Genomic DNA, 22,099 nt, shown 5'->3' with positions numbered 1-22,099 from the left:
GGCCTGGTGGTCACCCTGTCAAGAGGTACAAGTGACAGGGAAGTTTCTTCTGACTGCACCGAATCTGATGGAGTCAGGCTTGATTGGTTTCTATTCGCATCAAAGTCAAGAACTACAAACCAGGCTTTCTGGGTGCATTTATGTAAGCTAAGTTGCTGTTAAATGGGCACTGTTAGCAACTGATCCCAGCAATGATGCCCCTTCTCCAAAGGGGTGGACCTTTTGCGGATGTCGCCGATCGCAAGAAGTCCCTTTTAAAAAATAAGGGAATAACTATGCGGCCACCCCCTCCCTGGGTCCATTTTTTTGTTTTCTTTATGTTAAAACGTTTACGCATGATATTTATTCATTACTTAAACACATGAACCTATAAATAATCGAATACAAATATGATAAGAAAGCTTTGTAATGACCATAGACAAGCCACCTGTCAAATTTTCACTTTGGGATATTTTGATCGACCAAACCCTTCAAACCACTGCCCGCTCTCAAACTTTGCTGCCTATCAAGACCTTCTTTGTTGTGAACGTATGATTCATGCCAGTGCATCATGGGAGCTTGGTTTCCGTTTGGAAAATGAAACAAGACCCGAGTTATTTACTTTATATAAGGAAAGTAGCCACATAGTTCAGCCGGCCGCAAATAGTGCCTTTACTCTAGAAGTATTCTAAAATGTGAAGAATACAACCCCGGGGGGTACAAAATGACCCCAGGCTTACGGATAGGGTTAAAATAAGTTTAAGTCTTTGTTCTTGCTTTACGTTGTGGCTACCCATATATTGGCCTGACTGAGAGTGAAGACCCTGACTGGATGTGCTTAGAATAGTAGGTCAGGTTAATTTCTTATAAGGACCGTTTTTGGTACTCTACTTGTACTGTACTTTATTTCGTTATTTTGAGATGAAATGGTTCTTTATATTCTGAAAAAATGGAAGTGCTACTGTTTTCTCCATTTTGATATCAAGCTGGACTATGGTGCAGCTGACGATAGTTCAAATCTAGAATGGGGTGTTGTTTGGTGGGGAATTTTCAAGATGTATGCCAATGGCCCAATCCTATTCTTGTAGGTTGTACGGTAGTAACTAGCAGTGTTGAAAGAGAGGTTAACCCCTTACCATGACACATACCATAACAAGATGTGGGTTTCTTGCCCAAATGGTACTGACATGTTGAACAAGGTAGATATTTTTCATTTTTCATTGCTTTATTTTGGGAATGTCATATTGTTATGCTGCTCTGACCGACAAATTTTTATGAGAAACATTTGTACTTGGAGCTTACAAAGCACTTACTTCATATTCTCAAACTTTGAGAATGTCCCAGTCTGTGTTGGTTCACTGTGAACAACTTTATAGTGGTTTAATATTATAATGTTATGTTCTGTGTGTCCTATGTCCAAGCATATCTGTTGGTCAGAGTAGACTTTTCAGTATATTTTAGCCCTGAGCTTCTACAAACTGCAGTTTTCCTGTGTCCATCCCATATATTTTGTTCCTTTTGGTTTCTGCTACATATATTATATTGTTATTATACAGTATGCATTTACTTTTACTTCTGTTGACTTGCTTTATGAGAAGGGTTGAAAGGTTCATATGAGCCGAGAGAGATTTTAAAAATTTATCCACGTCCTAGCGGTGCCTGGCTTCAGCACTTAGCCGCAAAACATCAACGATTGTTCAACCACTAATGTGTTACATATATTGACCTCACACCATGTTGTAGTCCACAGTTCCTGCAACTGTCTTTGCTTTTATACTAAACTCAGGATTCATGCTTCCAGTCAGGCTAAAATGTGTTGATTTTTATTTTACTACTTCTGTTCAAGACTTGTTTTTTCTCAGATCTATGTCATATTGGGACTGGATTCGCCCATGCTTACAATCTGTTCCACCACATATCTGCAAAACTATATTTTGATATTTGTTATTTGCACAAATGTTGCTCACTGTCAGAATAGTGTAAGAAAATAAAACAAAACGAAAACCATCGTCGTTTCTCAGTCTTCTCTTAAATCACCAACAAATGTCTTACACTTACACAGTAATTCAGGCACTAATGAAAATCAAATGAAAAAAACAATTGGAAGAAAACGTTGGTTTAAAAAAAATGTATTTTCTTCATGATGATATTGGACAAAAAGAAATGAAAGCTAGCAATGGTGTATTCAGATCCTCTTTAATGCAGCTTATTTAAGTAGAAATTCTAAATCATGTACCTTCACTAAAAATGCAATTCAACTGCCTCGCTCAAAGAGATGATATTAAACAGTAACGAAAAAAGTATTAAAATTCATTTTCTTACTAATGGTTTATCTTTCATGGAGAGTCTAAGAGATTATATACGCTCGAAGAAAAGGTACAAATTCAGTTGTCACACTTCAGAAGATAAAAAAGCCTAATTAACTGAAAATATTCTATGCTCCTATCAACAAAAATTAGACCCCTGAAAAGGACAGGAGAAAAAGCCAGAAAATTGTTAATTTGGGGCAAATTTTAGGGAACTGATATCAAAGAAACTGAATGTTGAATGATACATGTAAATTTCTCAGACATAACAAAAACGAACCCAGTTCGTCATCTGTTATCAATCAATCTATAGCTGTTTCGATATTGTGTAGCAGTAGGTTGCTTTTAGCATGGTTGCAGTCTACTGGCATTGCTAGTTTTATTGGGGGCCATGAACACAAAAAATCCACACAGATGTAGATGTATGTGTAATGCTTCTTTTCATTGTTTTTAATTTATTATGTGCTGCATAGGTGTGGGAAATGTGGCTAAATGAAGAGGAGTCATGTACAAACCTTATATATATAGATAACATGTATATATATCTATATCTATATTATATATAAACAGTCGAACCTGCCTCAACGGACTGTGTAAAACGGAAACCAGTCTTAACGGAATCTCCCCGCTCCCCCCTTGCTACATTCCTCTTTAATTACCTGTGTAAAACAGAATCCTGTCCAGCACAGAAACGGAAAAAAAAATCCGCTCCCTTCCGATGGTTTTACCAGTTTAAGACGGAAAATGCTTTCCCGCTCTGCCCTGATTTCAAACAAAACTCGCAAATTTGATTCCACCGGCTTTAAACATAATGCATTGCCGCGAGGAAGGGGAGTAGGGGTGCAGTTTGGGAGTAGATGTTACCACATCCATGTGAGCCTTGAACGATGCAGATGGTCTGGGTAGTGTGGGTGTGAAATCACACGAGTGCCAGTGAAAGTGCTCGAGCAGCTAGCCACCACAAAAACTTTCCTGAATAGCCAGAAGCCAGAGGTGAGAAATAAGTTTGACCAATGCCTGCCGCCCTGATCATACGGCCACCCGAGAAAAGGAGTTCCTCGAATCAGTGTTACATGGCAGTAAGGGGTGGGACTGTGCTTGTTACACCGATGGGTGGGGCTAAGGGTGGAAGCAAAGGAGATGTTCAAAAGTTTCTGTTTTTAATAGGTCAAACAGTGGTCCTATGAAATGCAAGCACTTGTGGTAATTGGAAAAGTAAGACTGATGCATGTCATTATCAGAGAGGATAGCGGTTGAGAGGCGTGAAGTTTTGATCACTGTTTGCCAACCGCACAAGCGATCCTTGATCCCACCGGCTGGGCCTTTGAACCCCCCCTAAATTTCCCTGTCTAAGACGCAATTTTTTTCTGGCTCCCTTGCGATTCCGTCTTAGTCTTACACAGGTTCAACTGTATATAATATAATATATACATCTGCTTTCATAATCTGCAGCTGAAAATCTGAATCATTGAAAAATAATATACATTCACATGGAAGTCTGGTACATGATACTAAAAGTTCAATGTTGTGGAGATTTGGAACCCGAACCACCCATGTGGTTGCCCTCACATCTCATCATGTCATCACAATCATTATATCACAGATATCTGGACGGAGTATAGAAGTGTGGCATCTCTCGGTAATAACATTTGAAGTCTACAGAGAGAGAGAGAGAGAGAGAGAGAGAGAGAGAGAGAGAGAGAGAGAGGGGGGGGGGGGGGGGGGGAGGAACAACACTCGTTAAAGATAAAATGTAGAGGACAACTGCCTTTCTTTCCCTGTAGACTACTTCTGTTTTACTTTTAAATTATGCAGTATGTGATTAGGACCCTTTTGGACAAAAATAAAATGTATGGTCTAAGTGGAACAAGGCAAACAATAGATCAAGGTCGACAAGGATGAAATGTGAACATTGTGATAAATGTCATTTTTCCACCATACTCTTCTATTCTTCATTTTATGAACAACATTTATGCCCAATGTTGGAAGGTGCACACCATGCATCTGACAGGAGGAGGGGAATCAAAAGTTGGGGTCGCTTATGTCCGTTTTCTTCTCTCCTAAGACTTCTTCTTCCCATTTCGACAGCTGCTCCACGAAACCTCTGTTGGGCCGCATGTTTTTGCAGCATGTCAGCACATGATTATAAGCCTCCTGGAGGAAGATAGTGTATATTTCACTGAATAACATTAAATAGTCACAAAGTAAACAGTAACAACTTTGCCTCTTTCTTGTTCAAGCAAAATGTGTGCTTGGAAGAGTTGAAGCAAGGAAAACATGAAAATAAACATTTTTATGGATAAAATATGCTACTATAAACCCAATCTTAAAGAAAGGAAAGAAGGCAAATGACCCTAAAAACTACCGTCCAATATCACTCACATCCTGTATTGGCAAGCTCTGTGAAAGAATCCTCAATTCTCGTCTTTATTGGTGGCTTAAGTCTTCAGGCCTGATCTCACAGTGTCAAGCAGGGTTCAGGTCAAAAGGCAGGACAGAAGATCTGCTTTTCAGGCTTACACAGAAAATCATTGATGGATTTCAGAGAGGGGAACAGACAACGGCTGTGTTTGTGGGTTTCCAACAAGCCTATGATACAGTGTGGAGGGAAGGACTACTCTTAAAACTGCAGAACATGGGAATCAAGGGAAATATGTACTCCTGGATTAAATCATTCCTTACAGATAGACTTATCCAGATCCAGATGGATGAAACCCTATCTTCAAAAGCAGTACTTGAGGAGGGACTCCCACAGGGATCTTCTATCAGCTGTATCTTATTCCTTGTCTTCCTCAATGATGTTTCAGATGTTCTCAAAACAGAAAAAGCCCTTTTTGCTGATGACCTGGTCCTTTGGCACACTGGAGACTCAACAACAATAAGCAGACGAAGACTACAAGATGATCTAAATTCCCTAGGAACCTATTACCGTTTATGGAAGATGAAAGTAAATTGCTATTAAAACTGTCTACTCTGTTTTTTTGAGAAGCTATAACTACCACCTTGCAAATGCAGAAATCCCCCTCAGAATAGATGGTACCAACTTGAAAAAGGAGAATAACCCAGTGTATCTTGGAGTACAACTTGACAGTAAGCTCAACCTGAAACAACACACCAACAACCTTAGCAAGAAGGCTATGAAGAGACTTAATCTCATCAAACGACTAGCCAGTACTAACTGGGGATCAGACAAGAACATCTTGAGAGGTCTCTATCTACGATATACTAGAGCTGTTTTTGATTCTAATCTTGTTTTACAAAACATTTGCAGTAAAACTACAAAGAACTCAATGGACACCATCTAAAACCAAGCTCTTCGTCTTATCTCTGGTGGAATGAGTGACTGCGGCCTGTGAAATCCCCACAAATATTGAGCCATTAGAAAACTCGAAGAAAATGGGCAGCTTTAGAAGTATATGAAAGATCTAAAAGGCTAAAAAATAACCAACCAAATAGAATTCTTGTTGACAAGTGGAAACCTAATCAAAGACTAAAAAATACAAAATCTGTACTTGACACTGTCCTCAATCTCCAAGAAAAACATCACCTCCCACAAAGACGAGAACCTCTGGAAAGAGTTCCCTCAACTCTCCCACCACATCTCACCATAGCAAAGCCAGAAATTAGGAAAACATTATTGGACAAGAGCAATAAAAACATATATCCTGTGGCACTAAAATATTTGGCCCTTGAAACAATTTATTCCTATCCACCAACAAGGATCCACTCATCATACACTGATGGATCGGCATTTAAGGCAACAATCAACTCTGGATATGGGTCAGTGATCAACTTGCTTAATGGGATCAAAAAAGAAGTCTTCAATTCCAACGCGTCCTTCTGCTCCAATTTCATTGCCGAACAACAGGCTATCACCAACACAGCAAACTACATCAACTACTTGTATGACACTAACCCACTTGCTACCACAGACATTGTTATCTTTACAGACAGCCTTTCAACACTAGAGACACTTGAGAGAGTGGGACTGATGTGAACAAAGATATATCACACTTGATTTGGAGTCTACATAATTTGATGAGAATGCACCAAATCAGAGTAGTCTTACAATGGATTCCTGCTCACACTGGGATACCGGGAAATGAAAGAGCTGATGCTGTAGCAAAGAAAGAAGCTAGCCTCCCTCAGCCTGATATTCCTACCGATTACACCACCTGCTGCCAAATGATCAAGTCAAACCTCAAGGAAGACTGGATGAACGATTGGGCCACAGGTACGACAGGAAGGATGATATATGGCCACAAGAATAAACCACTGGTCAAAGATTCAATCAATAAGTTGAGGAGGGGAGATCAATCCATAATCTTTCAACTTAGAACCTAAAATGTACCCCTCAATCAACATCTCAACCGAATCGGAGTAAAGCAGTCTGCTGCCTGCCCACTATGTGAATACCCCTCAGAGACAGTGGGACATCACCTGTTCTTCTGTAGAAAACTAACTGATTTAAAAATCAAACTGCCTCTACTCCTCAAGACAATTAAAACAGACAAGCAGCTATTACAGAATGGCATCATGCAGAAGAGTTAACGCTCAGATGCTACTGGATCGCTAACAACAACAACAACATGGATAAAATGTTCCTCTTGTTCAGGAAAGATTTTCATGTCATCTGAACATGGTTGCAGGTTAGTGAAAAAAGAGCAACATTTTACAGAAAAAGAAACAAATGTATATATAGTCGAAGTTGTCTAAGATGGTCACCCACTGTCAAGGTAAAAAGTGGTCGTCTGAGACAGGTGGATGTCTTAACATTCAAAATGTGGCAAACTTTTCTCAGCCAGAATAGGTCTCATCAGCCACAGCAGAAGCCACAAGTCATCTTAACCATTAATTCTGCTAATTCTACTATTTCGCTGGAAAAATATTCTCCTCCGTGGATGTATTTGTCATCGTCAGACATTGACGTACAAGTTTTTATTATAGTATTAGGGCTCAATGTGAGGGCAATGTTGAGGAAAACAAGCGCATTGACGAGTTCACACCTCAGCATGATCCCATTTCGGACAAACATAGTAACCACTCATCAAGATTTACAATGGAGATGCGATCACACACACAATAGTGGGTGATTTGTGAAGAAATGGGCTGCACAATGATTGCAAATTTTTGCTGCTTGATTGATCAGCTGCACTTGTCCAGGTTTTTATTCCTAAATTATGATCTGAAGTGTGGAATCTAAGTCAAATGTAGTCCTTCAGAAAGGGATCTTAAGGGTGACTTTTGTGTAGTACAAAGTCTGTTCTCTTAAAATTAAAATGGTGGGAATTTTGACCCTTAAAACCCTGGATTCTTTTGTTTCATACCTCCCTTGAATCCTGAATTAAAATCGAAATACTATGAATGCACAGTCTAGACAAAAGGGGAAAAGGTTAAAACACCGTTTTTAGGACCAATGCTGTGAGTAAGTTCTTGTGTGTGATCCCTGTCTCCACTTCAGTCAAAGCATCATTTGACCCAGCCGTAGATCTCGCCTCTGGCAGATCTAGTAGTGATCAACTGCCACTTCCACTATCGTCAAAATCACCATCGATGTTCTGCGAAACACTGCAATCATCTTTAACAGTCATATATATCTGTATATCTGACTGAAAGATCATCATTGGGCTCTGGTTCAGGATCGAAAAAGTAAAAAATATTGCGGCCTGATGGGCCTGGCAGCGAGAAGTCACTCTTTTTTTTTTGGGGGGGGGGGGGGGGGGGGAACTTGCAAAAATTCCAAATTTTTGGTTTAGAACATTATCGATACTTTCTACTTGGGACAGAGTCATCTGGACTTACATCCCCAGTTTCTAGCGGTGGGAATTAAATGATAAAGTTAACCAACGGTTACAAGCAGTACAGGAAAATACAGTGTCAGAGCCTACCAGCGGTATGGGGTTTTAAGGGATAAGCAAACCATGATTGTTAATTTGTAAGTGATGAGATTTTAGGCAGAGACTACTGTCTTACATTTTTGTTTTTCCACCATATTTTAGACTAGAAATGATCCCAAATGCATGTAGCAACTCACAGCCAGAGTCCACTTGTAGTGATGCATCAGGATAGCAACAACAACTGCCGCACTGCGACTGACACCCAGGTTGTCGAAAACAAGAACTGCAAACTTCTCCTCAAAGTGCTCATCTGAGGACAAGTAAATATGGTATGCTCAGATCACAATGTCTGTTTTCCTGCCTTCTGCAGAGACTGTTCTAGCACGTTTTTATGACACAATTCTAAGATTTTTTCTTTGGTGATTAAGTAATATACTGTGATTTGTAAAGCATGGGTTCAAGTCTTTTCACTGTTAGTGATGCTTGTGACAAAATTGACGGAATACAATTCCCGCAAAAAACAAAGTGGTTTTTAGGTTTCGTGTGACAATCTTATCAGCAACAGCTGGTCATCTCTATTAAGAGAGCCCAACTAAATTAACTTGCGCACTCTGAGAATAGTTTCTAATCTCAGATCCTTCTAGTTTTTAATCAAATTGAGGGGAAAACATCAGACTACAACTTTATGCGAGATTTGAACATGAAAGACATAAATTTGGCTCACATGATATGAGAATGAGATATACTTTGTAAAAATTGAGACCAGCATGCTAGCAAGAAAGTAGTAAAATTCCATTGTTAAAACAAACAATAACCAAAGAAATACAATCATTAGAAAGTTGGTTGGTTGAAGTTGATTTGCACCTAACAACCAAGTCGCAGAGGCCAGGACATATGGTAGGCCTAGAGTATAAGACAAGAAAAAAAGACCTAGATTTTTACCTGTGAAATCACATGCTGCCTTGAAATGACTGAAGAGGTCAGCATCATTCTCATCATTTACCTGGATATGGAGAAGGTGAGGTCCTGGGTCTGGGAAACTGGAGGAATAAATGTGAAAAATCATATTTCTTTTCAAGGTAAATATAATGTGTTTGCCGAAAAAAAACCAAAACAATAGCAGATATGTCAGTGTAAAAATGGTGTCAGCTTGAGTGACTCCACAGGAGGGGTATATCATGTCTGATTCTATAATTTTACTTCAATTAAATAAGGAAATTTAAGAGCTTTTTTTCAAACCAGCTCTTACACTCCTGGGGGGAAATACTAAATTGAATGTATTAGATAAAGCAGAGCCCAAGTGTTGCCTTATTTGGACTCCAAATTCTATTTGTTTGTTTATTTGTATTACTATAGATTATATCTGTTCAGTTCCGAAGCTAGACTGACTCAATGTTCTACTGAAACATTTGCAAACTGTTTCAGTTTAAAGAACCAGGATATTTTACAATATATATCTCTGCCAGATTATAAACATTTTTACACTCCTATTTATACAATTTTGATAATTTGGGTAAGAGTTGTTTTGACCCTTCTTGCCAGGGCCAAATGCAGTGCACCTTTTAACCCTATCCGTACGCCTTTGGTCATTTTGTACCCCAAGGGTTCTATTCTTCACATTTTAGAATACTTCTATCTAGTGTGAAGATGTCTTTGAAACTTTCAGTGTTTCTCAAAAAATCATTTTGACAGACTGATACGTAAAGCGTACGGATCAGATTAACAAGTAAATTTCCTCTTTGGAAAGTGGGTGCATAGAGTTCCCCACATCATATGAATACGAGAGTGAAACACGACGTACGGATAGGATTAAACTGCTTCAAGCAAAAATTGGTTCCTAAAACTTTTAATTGAATTTTGCTGATTAAGAAAAAAAGATAGTAAACAATATTAAAATTCTGAAAATTGATAAATGTAAAAGTAAAAAAAAAAAAACTAAATAGTTCCCTTACAAAGTTTCAGCTTCCACACAACAGTTGATATGTCCTCGGATTTTGAGATCCTTTTGAATGTAAGCAGCATTTCCCTGTCGCCAGTTGCCCATATAGAGAAGACCTTGGATAAGTTCTACTGGATATGGCTTGATCTCATCCAGCTCCTGAAGCAAATTAAGAATGAGGCACATATAGTGGAATCGGCAGTCTCATGGTCAGCTGCTGGATTTGAAACCATGCAACAGTTCACTGGTTCAAATCGAGGTCTGGGTCTGACATTATGATTTTGGGAAAAGCACCTCACCTCACACGAGAGGGAATGGGCACAAAGCTTGAGGCAATGTAAAGTAAGGTCTTATCAGTATGAAAGTGTTTGAATACCTGTACAATGGCAGCTAGCACTGAATGTTTACTGGGAAGCTGAGAAGGTTTCAGAATATTACACAGTCTGTTGGGTACTAATAATAAAAGGTACAGCACAGAGAGCCTACTTTCTTGCACGGTAAGGCACTATAATATAAATGCAATCAAGTTTTATCATCACCATTACTGATACAGTGGAATCCTGTTATAACGAGAGGGAGGGGACAGGTGCGAAATGTCCGTTATAGCAGGATTCTCGTTGTCAGGGTTCCAGTAATTAATTCAAGGGAAATAATAAAGTACGCCTCATCTATGAGTTAGGTGATCTGTTTATTTCTCGTTGTTATCTCCTCCTCTGATCATTTTGTTCAACATGACCTCTAGGTCTTACTAAATCAAAAATAGAATCAGGTTTCTTTCTCTGGCGCTAGCGATATTGACAGCTCCGCGTTGGCGATCAGAAAAAAAAGGGCTTTAGGCTAACTCGCCCGCTGTGTTGTCCCCCACCCCACCACACCCTTTTGTGCGTTCCGTCTGCTTGCGCACATCACACATTCGCACGATGAAGTCCATCCATCACAGCACAGTGACTTGTCCATCCTCGCATCGGAGAAGTGAGAGGCATGGTAGGCTAGATAGTCTAGACTAGGCTGGCCTATCACACGATGCCATCTGCTTGTCTGCCCATTCCACATCCTCCCCAATCATTCGCTCCAGCCGTCATTGTGGGCTCTCCCATTCTTTGTTCGGATCACCAACAAATTTCTCAACTGGTGAAGTTTTATGTATAAATGGCCTATGCGCTGTGCACATTCCGCTATAACCGACTTGTGCGTTTGTCTGATTGCACAATAGTAGTATTTGATTTACAAAGGTAAAGAAGGGGAAAAAAACGGGTTTTAGAAAAGTGTCTTTATAACTGACTTCTCATTAATTTAGGACTCATTATAAGTGGACTCCATTGTATAACAATAATGTAGAACAAATGGTGTGACTTTTTCCTTTCTGAAGATATCACAATTGTAAATAATTCCACTCACAAGGGAAACCTTACTAAAAGGATGGGCATATTCCTGGTCCTCTTGTACATTGCAATTAACACTTTTTACTATGCACAAGTAATGTTCAAATTTACTTAACTCATTCAGTGCTGGGCATTATAGTTGTCATCTGCCCTCCTACGCAGGGCAGTGTTATTTTGGTTACATTTTATTGGATCTACTCAGGAAAATAATCAGAAATGGAATTGCTGACAAAACGTTAAAGAGTATTCAGGAAAAATAATGACTCCTTCACCTCTCCCATAATACATAACGCCTAACCCCTATCTAGAAACTAGGTTTGGAGTAAAATAAAGTTGTTTTTCTTTATCGGCAAAGAGGCTGAAAGTAAGAATACTCATCAGTTATGCTACAAAGAGGTTGAATGTCGGAATATTCGTTAATGGCATGTGGGTGGAAGCCTGTTTTGCTAGAATACTCATCCGCGGCACAGCCAGGGTTAATTTCTTTGATATGTACAGATTGAAATATGGAGCAAGAAACAGCAAGAGAGGCAGAGTTGAACAGACAATAAGCATATTGACAAAGAAACAGACTGAAAGGTGGAAACAAAGGAGAAATAGGAAATATATTTCTAAATTGTGAAAAAACATAAGCATTTCTTCTTAAAAGATAAAATGCTGGGATGTAGTAACGAATTGAAAATTTTCTTATTACATTCACATCAATGTACAATAAGACTTACCCTTGGCGTGAACAAGATTTTTTGCGTTCTCAGGAATGGATACAGGGCAGAAAATTCTTCATAGCCTCCTGGGTAAAAAATAAAGTTGCGCTGGAATACACTTCACAAGAACAGTTACCTTTAACTAATCTGTACCACGTCATTCTCTAAGGTTGAACCATAGGATGATTCTCTTCTATTTCTAAACCAATGCAGTTGAGCATGTATATCTTGAACACATCGCAGATTGACAAATATATTCGACAAATCCATAATTTGAGTAAACACATTAATGAAAAATATTGAAGAAAATCAAGGGAAGTAATTGTGACAATATAATTGAAAATATAACTGCCATAAATAATGAAAAGTACCCAGATGGATAGTGAGCGCTCTTTGTTTAGGGTGGAAGCGAGAGAAGAGAAGAGGGGTGATGTTGATGAGATTTGGATAACCTATATCTGACTTTTGAAAAACAATAGTTCTTCCAACAGATCACGATCATGACGATGTAACCAATACTGGTCAGAACACATCAACAATTCATCTCGTTTAATCACTTTCTGATCCATACCTTCACTTTTAAATAACCAAACACATATATATACATGTACACAAACACAAACATAACTGACTCACCATATGGCCCAATGCAGTGTCACAATGTCTTTTTTTTTTTTTTTACAGTAGAGGGTTTTACTACGCTCGCAACTGCATAAGGTCATATAAACGCCAAGGGGTGGGTGTCAACAGAGAAGACTTTACAGGGAATCAGACTTAGACTGCTCACCTCTCTAGCTTCAACAGCACAAGGTCTGCTTTGACTATCAAGGCACCCCAAAATAGCAGGTCACAAGAGAGTGACAAACATACAAAAGAAGTAGAGGAAAATGACAATAGTAAGAATCAGGAAAGAAAAAGCAGCAGTTCCCAGTTGTAGATCAGGCACAGATATGAGCGTGACATGAATCAGCCCATTTACAATTCTACTGTGCTTGAACGAGAAATGTCCCCCCCTTTGGGAATGGCCTAAAGACACTACAGTCAGTGGCACTGCCCCGGGGGCTGCCACAATGTCTGTCTTAGATTCATCAAGGAAGTTTCTAATGCTTTACAACTTACACACATTACTTTACAGGTAAAGTGCGATGATGCGCCTTAATACCAGCGCTTTGTATTGTTCAGTGTCATACCAAAAGAAAAGAAAGAGTGATGCTGCTGATCTTTATAACAAAACAAAACACATCTAAAAACGTTCTTGCTTCAGATAACAGTCATGACAATGTAACCAATACTAGTCAAAGCACACTACCCACCCCTCTTGTGTAATCACTTCCCAATCCACAGGGCTTACTTTCATGTTCCAACAACCACACACACATATATGCACATACATGCACACAAATGCAAACATAATTCACACACCATACTGCCCAATGCAGCATTACACTGTCTGTCTTCGATCATACCTCACCATCAAACATTCACCCTCACTTGACCAGATTGAAGGAAAGTCCTGCGCTTTATGGGCACAACAAGTAATGTGTGGTGAAGCATCTCAGAATCAGTAGTGACAGTAGTGTGTGTATCATACTCAAGGACAATGAGTGTGTCGTTTTGCTTTGTGCTTGCACAGCAATTTGAATGCGAGGAAAAATTTAATTTGATTTTTCAAGACCAGCTATTCGACATATCCATATGGGTGTTTAAGTGAGAAATCAATGATGCTAATACAAAGAATATATAGCGGTTCAGTCAGGGAATGGAAAATTGTACAAGCTAAGCTTCCGTGATTAAAAGTTTTCTGTATGCATGTTACCAGTGCCTGACTTGTATAATATCCAATCTGTCCCCGTGGTTTTATGCACCCCGCATAATTTAGCAAAATTTGATCATTTTTTGCATAATTTCTGATTATTTTCCTTTATCATTCTTTGTTAAAATTAACAGAATCGCATAATTTCACATTTTTGGGCTCAGTTTGCATAATTTCAGAATTTTTCTTGCATAAAACGACGGGGACAGTCCAATGAAGAGTCCAAGAGCGAGCCTATAATAACTCAGGAGAATAAATATTGGGAGAAAGAAAGTAAATGGATAGAAATTCAAAGAAAAGCAGGCATTAATTTGTTTCTTGTAAAAAAAAGAAAATTCATATATAAAACTAAATTAAAATTATATAAGACTTTCAACGCGTTCAATGCCCTTACCTTCCTCCACCCACCGAACAAGTTCAGTGGTCATGCCCAGTTTAAAATTTTCTTAGTGCAAGAGGCAGAAGTTCTTTTGGGTTTTGTTATACTCAAGTTACAGACCATGTCAGCAAATATGTTCATGGAAAACAAATAGTGAAAAGAACTCGTACAAGGTAACTTAACCAAAGGTAGGTGTGTAACATAAGACTGGACAAGGAAAGAAAGATTTCTGATTAACAGTTCAACATTTTTCAACAAGAAAAAAAATGAAAGAAGTCAAATTATTATGTTCATGACAATGAAAGGCAATGTCAAATCCCACTTCTATAGTTTTATAGCACTTACCTTTTAAGATTTTAACTGTGTCTCGACTTCCCATGTCCCAAAACAATTTGGCACAGTCAATTGCAGGGGCTGAGGAGAATAGACACAATTTACAATACCAAAGAATGACACCAATATTTATTACATTATGTTACAAGAGTTAGCTGAATCAGAAGAAATTGAGGAAGCATTTTATGCTCTAATTGAAACAGAAAAAAATAAAAGTATGTTTTTAAACTATTTTGAAAATATATATCCAAACATTCAATCAGATATTATGTATAGGAACCTGTTCCACATTACTTACAAAGAGAGAGAGAGAGAGAAAGAGAGAGAGAGAAAGAGAGAGAGAGAAAGAGAGAGATAGAGAGAGGGAGGGAGGGAGGGAGGGAGAGAGAGAGAGAGAGAGAGAGAGAGAGAGAGAGAGAGAGAGAGAGAGAGAGAGAGAGAGAGAGAGAGAGAGAGAGAGAGAGAGAGAGAGAGAGAGAGAGAGAGAGAGAGAGAGAGAGAGACAAGCTATGCAAGTAGTTTTACAGTTAACAGTTGTTCCTATTGAAACTGAAATGAAGAAAAAGAACCCTTCACAATATGATGGAATGGAGAGGAATTTCTCATTTGTTGCTGTATATACTTACAATATGAGTGGAAAGGAATTGTTGATGTGTTGCTGTCATACACCACAATATTCTGTTTGCATTCCAGTTCTGCATCATACGGAATCATGAACAAGTCATTTTCACTCTGTGAAACAAAAAAAAGGATACATTTAGAATACTAATACCATCATCCTATCACCGTTTGAAATACAGCTGGAATATTTCGCACAGCCGCATGGAAGATGTTCCCAACATAAAGCACTGGAATAAAATAGACATTTTGAACTTAGAGAGCACAGGAGCAGGGTAGATGTTCTAAATTTATATTTTTTTCAGCCAGAGGAATTTATCTTGAAGTTCATACAGACAACTTTAGAACACAGCTTTTGGAGCCAAGTTCCACAAATGTATAAAAATACAGGTACTGTAGCATACACACACTATCTATATCATTGTTTCACAATTTGACAAAATAGTTTTTAATTCTCTTTCTAGTTTTAGTAAGAGTTTTACGGCACTTGCGACACAATAAGGTTATATATTATAAGTGCCGAAGATTGGAGGTTTTACATCAGAGTAACAAACACAAAAAAGAAGGAGAGATCAGGACAACAGATGTTTGATGGAAAAAAGGAGTAAACCACACCAGAGCATCCATCGACAGCCCGTTTTAATTCTCTGTATGCTATGTGAATTAATAAATGACAAATCTTATGGTCAAAGCTGTCCATCAGCAAAGATTAACACTAGAAAAAGCATCAACTGTAATCCATGCACAATAGTTCAACTGTCCCAATTGTCGCTAGCGGAAATATTCCTTATATTTCTCAAATAGAAGTTCTAGAATAAAATTTTGCTTCCACTCTCTGTTTACAAGATATGTCTTTCCCTGAAAATACAGGTACCTTGAGTATTGAGGACAGGAATTTTTCTTTAAATTTTACGTCTCAAAAAGAGAAGTGGGCTGTCTTGGGTAAACAAGCTTTTCCCTCAAGTACTGCAGCAACGACAGTTTCATGGTTTCTCAGGTAATGATGTCACACAGTTCATTGCATTATTTTAAAAATCAAAACGCTAATCTAGAATCCAGTAACAAATATTGTTTGGTAATACATAAAAATAATTAATATATGAATTCAGACACAAAAAGCAACACAAAGGGCAGGAGAGGGAAAGAAAGAGAGAGACACAGAGAGAGAGAGAGAGAAAGGGAGAGAGAAAGGGAGGGAGGGAGAGAGAGAGAGAGAGAGAGAGAGAGAGAGAGAGAGAGAGAGAGAGAGAGAGAGAAAGGGAGAGAGAAAGGGAGAGACAGACAGACAGACAGACAGACAGACAGACAGACAATTAGACAGACAGACAGACAGACAGACAGACAGACAGACAGACAGACAGACAGACGAATTGATATGCAGAGAAAATGTTTTACCGAGGCTTGTTCTGATCGGCTTTACTACTTCTCAGTTGAGCTGTGTAGCCTAGATGAGCTTTCGAGCACAATGACAAGAGTGATGGATGGCTTGTAAATATTCAAACCACCACTGACACAAGATCATTTAAGTGGTGAGCTGCTTTGACCCTGCCAGTCAGGGCCATCCCAGACTGAGTGATGTACAGCATACCAGCAGAAAGAAAGTATAGCCTATTCAATATAATACTTCTACACAATGGAATCAAACTCACATCCTTTGTGTGCAGCAGCAGAGTGCCGACACATTACATAACAAACACTAGTAATGACAATGTGCCTTATACACTATACAAGAAAGATGAAAGCCTACAAACACCCACCTCCCTATTCCCTCTTATCGATTAAAAAGAAATTTAAAAATTCACTATAATACTGAGATGTGAATACAATTCAGAGCTCTATTAGAAATGTTCTGTACACAACTCAATTCTTATTACCTTTGGTGCCTTTTTAGAAGTCACGATATGACTTTCGTTGTATTCATGTTTCCTTCGAGCATCTGTGAATAGAAGTGGAGCTATGTATCAATAAAAGACTTATTGTTTACAAGTTAGATGAGAGCCATAAATCAAAGCCACAATGTTGTTTATTCTACTGGAAAGGTAGAAAAGTTATTAATAAATTAACATAGGGTATGGAGAATACAGGGAGATTGGGTAGGGAGCTCAACCTTCTTCAGAGATGGTAGATCCTTGGATTAAACTTGCTCACACCTCGAGTTATGTATTCTGCAACTGTTGCACTCTAAATAAAATATGCTTTTGCATTGCAAAGAAAAAATTCACACACTGTCAGACAAAAATGAGCCATTCAAGTTAAAAGAAGCCCAATACATATTGGCCACTGAAATCAGTTATCAAATTTTATGACCATCAGCTCAATGGCCATCTGATCTATGATCTTCTGATGCTGTTTTCCCATTTTTCATGTCTTTCCCTCCAGTGACAAGGTGGTATAATTCTTACAGTTACAGTCTTTGCACATATGTGAGGCATCATGGTGAAATCAGGTGCTTGTCAAAATAATGAAATAGAAAAACTGTCCTTTTCTCTCCATTTGGCAATTTTTATCAAATTTTTTGTATTTTGACTCAAGACCTTCAAGGTCCATTTAAAAACATATTTCTGTGTGGATTTTACTGAAAAATATGGATTTAAGGTACAAAAATGTAAATTTGAAGTTTTTAAAGACTCTCAAGCTTTGGAAGTCGCCAAGCTTTGGTGGCCATTTTCTCGCTAATTTTACCTCAGAAACTAGGCAACCCCCACTTCAATCACAGATACTTGGACTTCTATTCATAATGGATGAGTACTTTTTTCACCTAAAGCAAGACAAATGAACAAGCTTTTAAAAATATACCAAAACTCCACTTGTCCAAAAATTGAAGAGCGCCTGATTCCACTGAGTCGTGACACATATTATTTTCCAGCTGTTACATCCAATCATTTAGATTTTGATTGAAAACAAAGTTTACTGTCCCTTTCAGAAAGACAGACTAAACTGCAAACAAACTAGGCTGTAATTACTACAAACCTTTGTCTTCTGTGAAGGCAAAGCTGGCCACCTGATCATCCCACGCCCTTTTCATCCCAAGTAGAAAATGGGGTGTAAAATATTTTAAAATTTAAAAAATTATAAATCAGGAGAATCATATGAACTAGAATCTACAAGCTATTTCTTTGATATGTATCACAGCTTCTCATTTTATTTTGTAGCTTTAAGGCCATCTGCTGGTGGAATTTCTAAAAACCATATCCCTTGACTATATGTAGCAAAGATGATATATTCATATTAGTCAGACATTAAAGAGTTAATTGAAGTAATTATTTATTATTATAAGCATATGGTATGGTTACCAAGGTAACCAAGCAAACATCCGCCATATTGGATAATTTCATCAAATTTCAAAAGCTATCTTCTCTCTTATGTTTTGTCCGTTGGCTTTTATTTTTAGCAAGTACAAACTGCAACACCTATGTAATGAACAAATAACGCCAGATTTGTAATATTATGATTAAGAAAATAATTATAGACTCTGGAAATGTGTACATAGATGAAGAGCAAAAAAATCTCAAAATTTCCAACAAAAACAGTGATTGTAATTTTAATCAGATTATCTTCTAAAAAGGCTTTATTTCAGTACAGGTCTCCAATGGATGTACATTTTGTAAAATAATGAAGCTATTCAGATGAAAAATAAAAGAAAAGATTAAATTTAAAGTCGTAAAAATAAATATTTGAAAAAAATGAAGAAAATATTTAAAAACACGACCAAAAATTGCCAAATATTTTTTTTTACCGATTTTTAAACGACTTTGAAACATAATTAATTGAGGCAGATGCTCGAAACTTTGATTAAAATGGATGTAGGTTTCAAAAATGGAGAGGAAAAACTGTATGGTCAAACTGGGGAAAAATGGGGAAAATCTCACCCGCAGGTGGCCCTAAAGAAGACTCCAAAGCTTTGACAGGAAAAGCAATGAAAGTCTGATAATATTTGATTAATAAATAAACTTATAAAGAAGTTTTGGTAGAAAAGGATTTGTGAAATACTCTTCTCTGTTTTGTTAAAAAAGAATTACCTCTCCATACATCCGATGTAAAAAGTACAGCACAACTGGCATTTATTTAGTTGCAGTTGTAAAAGCACCGTAGGCATGGCATAGAGCATGGATATGCACTACATAAATGCAATTATCATTATTATTCACTTTTTTTGTCTTCTAAAACGCAATTATTTTTGTTTCCACTTTAATTTCAGATTAAAAGATCAAGGGGAAGAACACATGAACCCTGATGAAGAATCACAGAAATTGATGTACAGAAAAGTGGGAAGACATAGAATAACATCAAGAGGCTACCCCAGGATAATATAGAGAAAGGTGGAAAGTGTTTGTCTGTGACCTTATACCCTGGTGCAGGGCGAAAAAGGCAATGATGATGATGTAATTTCAGATGAACCTGCTCTAACGACCACTTGACCGAAAAAACCACCTGAACAAACAATCACTTCCAATTCCCCCCTTGCATTTTTAAAATGTTGCAATATTAATGACATTGTGCAAGCAGACCACTAAGATGGCAACTTCTCCTTGACAACCAGTGGTCCCCTATCCTCTAAGTTCAACTGTACACAATTCCTCTACTGTTCTGTTCAGTCAGCTCCTTATACCCCCCCCCCCCCCCCAAGCAAATTTCAAAGAATATTCATTTTTGTAAAAACTTAACTCAGCTGCCATGTGAAATGATTGGCAGTGAAGAGGTAAAAGGCATACCTTTTTGCCCATATATCCCAATAAAACGCTGACCATTGATCAGATATCATATCAAAAGTGCAATGTGAAAGTGTGGGCTTGGTGCAGCAATAAAAGACTGGCAAATTTACAGGAGTCTTAATTATCTGTACCTCTGTATAGAAGATGGAGAGCCATTAGGAATGGACCCCACAAGTCAGCATCTATCATTATACTCTGACCTATCCTCTTATAATTTATAATTAAAGAGCTTAATGGTATATGGTACACATATATTAAAACAATAAAGTGGCGAGAAAGGGGTTTATTAAGATGAAAATAGGAGAGTGGAAAGAACTGCAACATGAGAGCTAGAGACAGAGGGAGAGAGCTATAAGAGAGAGAGGGGAGAGAGAGAGAGAGAGAGAGAGAGAGAGAGAGAGAGAGAGAGAGAGAGAGAGAGAGGGGGGTGGAGGGACTGAGAGAACAGATTAAATTTGACAAACCAAATAAGTTAAAAGCCTTTAGTTAAATAGGTAGGAATTAACTCATTTGCTACGCCGAATGGCTTGGCGAAAGTGACATCACTTTGGCAAGCCGCCCCCAACCGCTCGAGAACCGATCTATAATTTTAGCTTAGATTTTATTCCAATCCACAAATCCATGTTAAAATAAAGGTTATAATATAACATTGACTTCCAGGTCAAGCGTTTCCACCGAAAATCGGAAGTGTCGATTCATTTTTCAAACGCGATTTCGTAGTTTATGCGACTTTGTTTTATCGCGATGCCCAAATCATAGCCCAGACACCAGCTTCTTAATACTTTTACACAATAAAATGTATCCTTATTTTGCTCACTAAAGAAATGTAGGATTCTTCTTTACTATGGAATCAATTCTAAATTGTCAGTGCTCTACTGTTATTGAGAAATCAATATTTTTGAGTGCTAGAAGATTTTTTTTTATAGGCCTAAATCTAAATTGTCAAAATATTTTTTTCTCCTATAGACCTATTTTTTGGTGAAATTACACAAAAAGTACCTGAAGACATATAGATCTAGGTTTATTCCAGATATACAATTCTGAATAATATAACCCATGTAAGATAGCTACAAGTGTTTTTTTCTGTTTGTGAATGTATCTTATTGTCCTTTTTTCAAGATTACAGCCAAAAAATATTTTGTTTTTAAAAATATCGGATGTTATGATCCAAATGTACGAATTTTATGGAAGTTATGTGGTTTTTAATAACTTCAAATTTTTCAATATTTTCCAGATCTATAATATATTCATTTATGGTTATTCTGATGTATCATTTCCCTTGGCGCAAACATATTTCTTGAGTTTCACCAAAGATTTCTTTTTTTTTTTAATTTTATCCCCATCCAAGCAAAATTGTGTTGCATAATCGCCTCTTACAGGAACCAAAGTTGAAAAACACACAAATATAAAACATTACAAATGTAATCTACAAACAATAGGCCTGCAGTAAATTTTGGTATATTATGATGTTTATTTTAATTTGAGGCCCCAAAGACCAGTGAACTGCGCACTAGTCATCATCTCATTTCGCCCTCCCGAGAAAAATTTGTCCACAAGCCGAAAACAATATGTAGCGAATGAGTTAAACTAGTATAGTAACTTAATTGCTAATATAATATTAAGAAGAAGAAGGAGGACACACAAACGTAAACTAAAAAATGAGGTACAATGACATCAGTTTTTGAAAATCCTCTTTTTAAGAAAGATCTTTGGTTCTAAGATACTGGATGAAACGTTTATATGTTGTTATTGTTTTACAAGATTTTTTTTTTTTTAATCTATGGCATGGTCAGCGCTGAGGTTAAACTTACCAATCAGTAAAAGATAATTTGTATCGCTCAGGCCTGAATACTGTGTGCCTTGCTGGAGCATATTATACAAAGCGTTCGGTTCTATGAGCTCTAAACCCTCCATCCTGACGTGTTCTAGCGTTTTGTCTTTATTATCTCTTTTGACGTTTAAACATGAGACTATCTTAGTGCTGTGCAGGGGATTAACAGGAAGTTTGGCGTATCACTCATATTATAAACAAATGTCCATTCACGTGGGCCTAGTTTGTTAAATATCATTGAAGAATACCATAGGCACTTTGATTTA

The 22,099-nt window shown here is 37.7% G+C and overlaps 1 protein-coding gene across 1 annotated transcript; it reads right to left on the bottom strand.

The window, feature by feature from the left end:
• Positions 1–3,998: 3,998 nt before the first annotated feature.
• LOC101855940 (serine/threonine/tyrosine-interacting-like protein 1) lies at positions 3,999–22,025 on the bottom strand. The gene is made up of 9 exons (XM_005096110.3): positions 21,814–22,025; positions 17,165–17,226; positions 15,299–15,404; positions 14,685–14,753; positions 12,166–12,233; positions 10,075–10,220; positions 9,065–9,162; positions 8,320–8,432; positions 3,999–4,439 (listed from the first exon to the last, which is right to left on the bottom strand). The coding sequence occupies exons 1-9, from the start codon at positions 21,914–21,916 to the stop codon at positions 4,308–4,310; spliced, it is 897 nt and encodes a 298-aa protein (XP_005096167.1). The 5' UTR covers positions 21,917–22,025; the 3' UTR covers positions 3,999–4,307.
• Between the last annotated feature and the right edge of the window lie 74 nt (positions 22,026–22,099).

The sequence above is a fragment of the Aplysia californica genome, unplaced genomic scaffold (assembly GCF_000002075.1).
Source record: "Aplysia californica isolate F4 #8 unplaced genomic scaffold, AplCal3.0 scaffold00121, whole genome shotgun sequence".
NCBI lineage: Eukaryota > Metazoa > Mollusca > Gastropoda > Aplysiida > Aplysiidae > Aplysia > Aplysia californica.
This window is presented reverse-complemented; position numbering and strand designations above follow the sequence as displayed.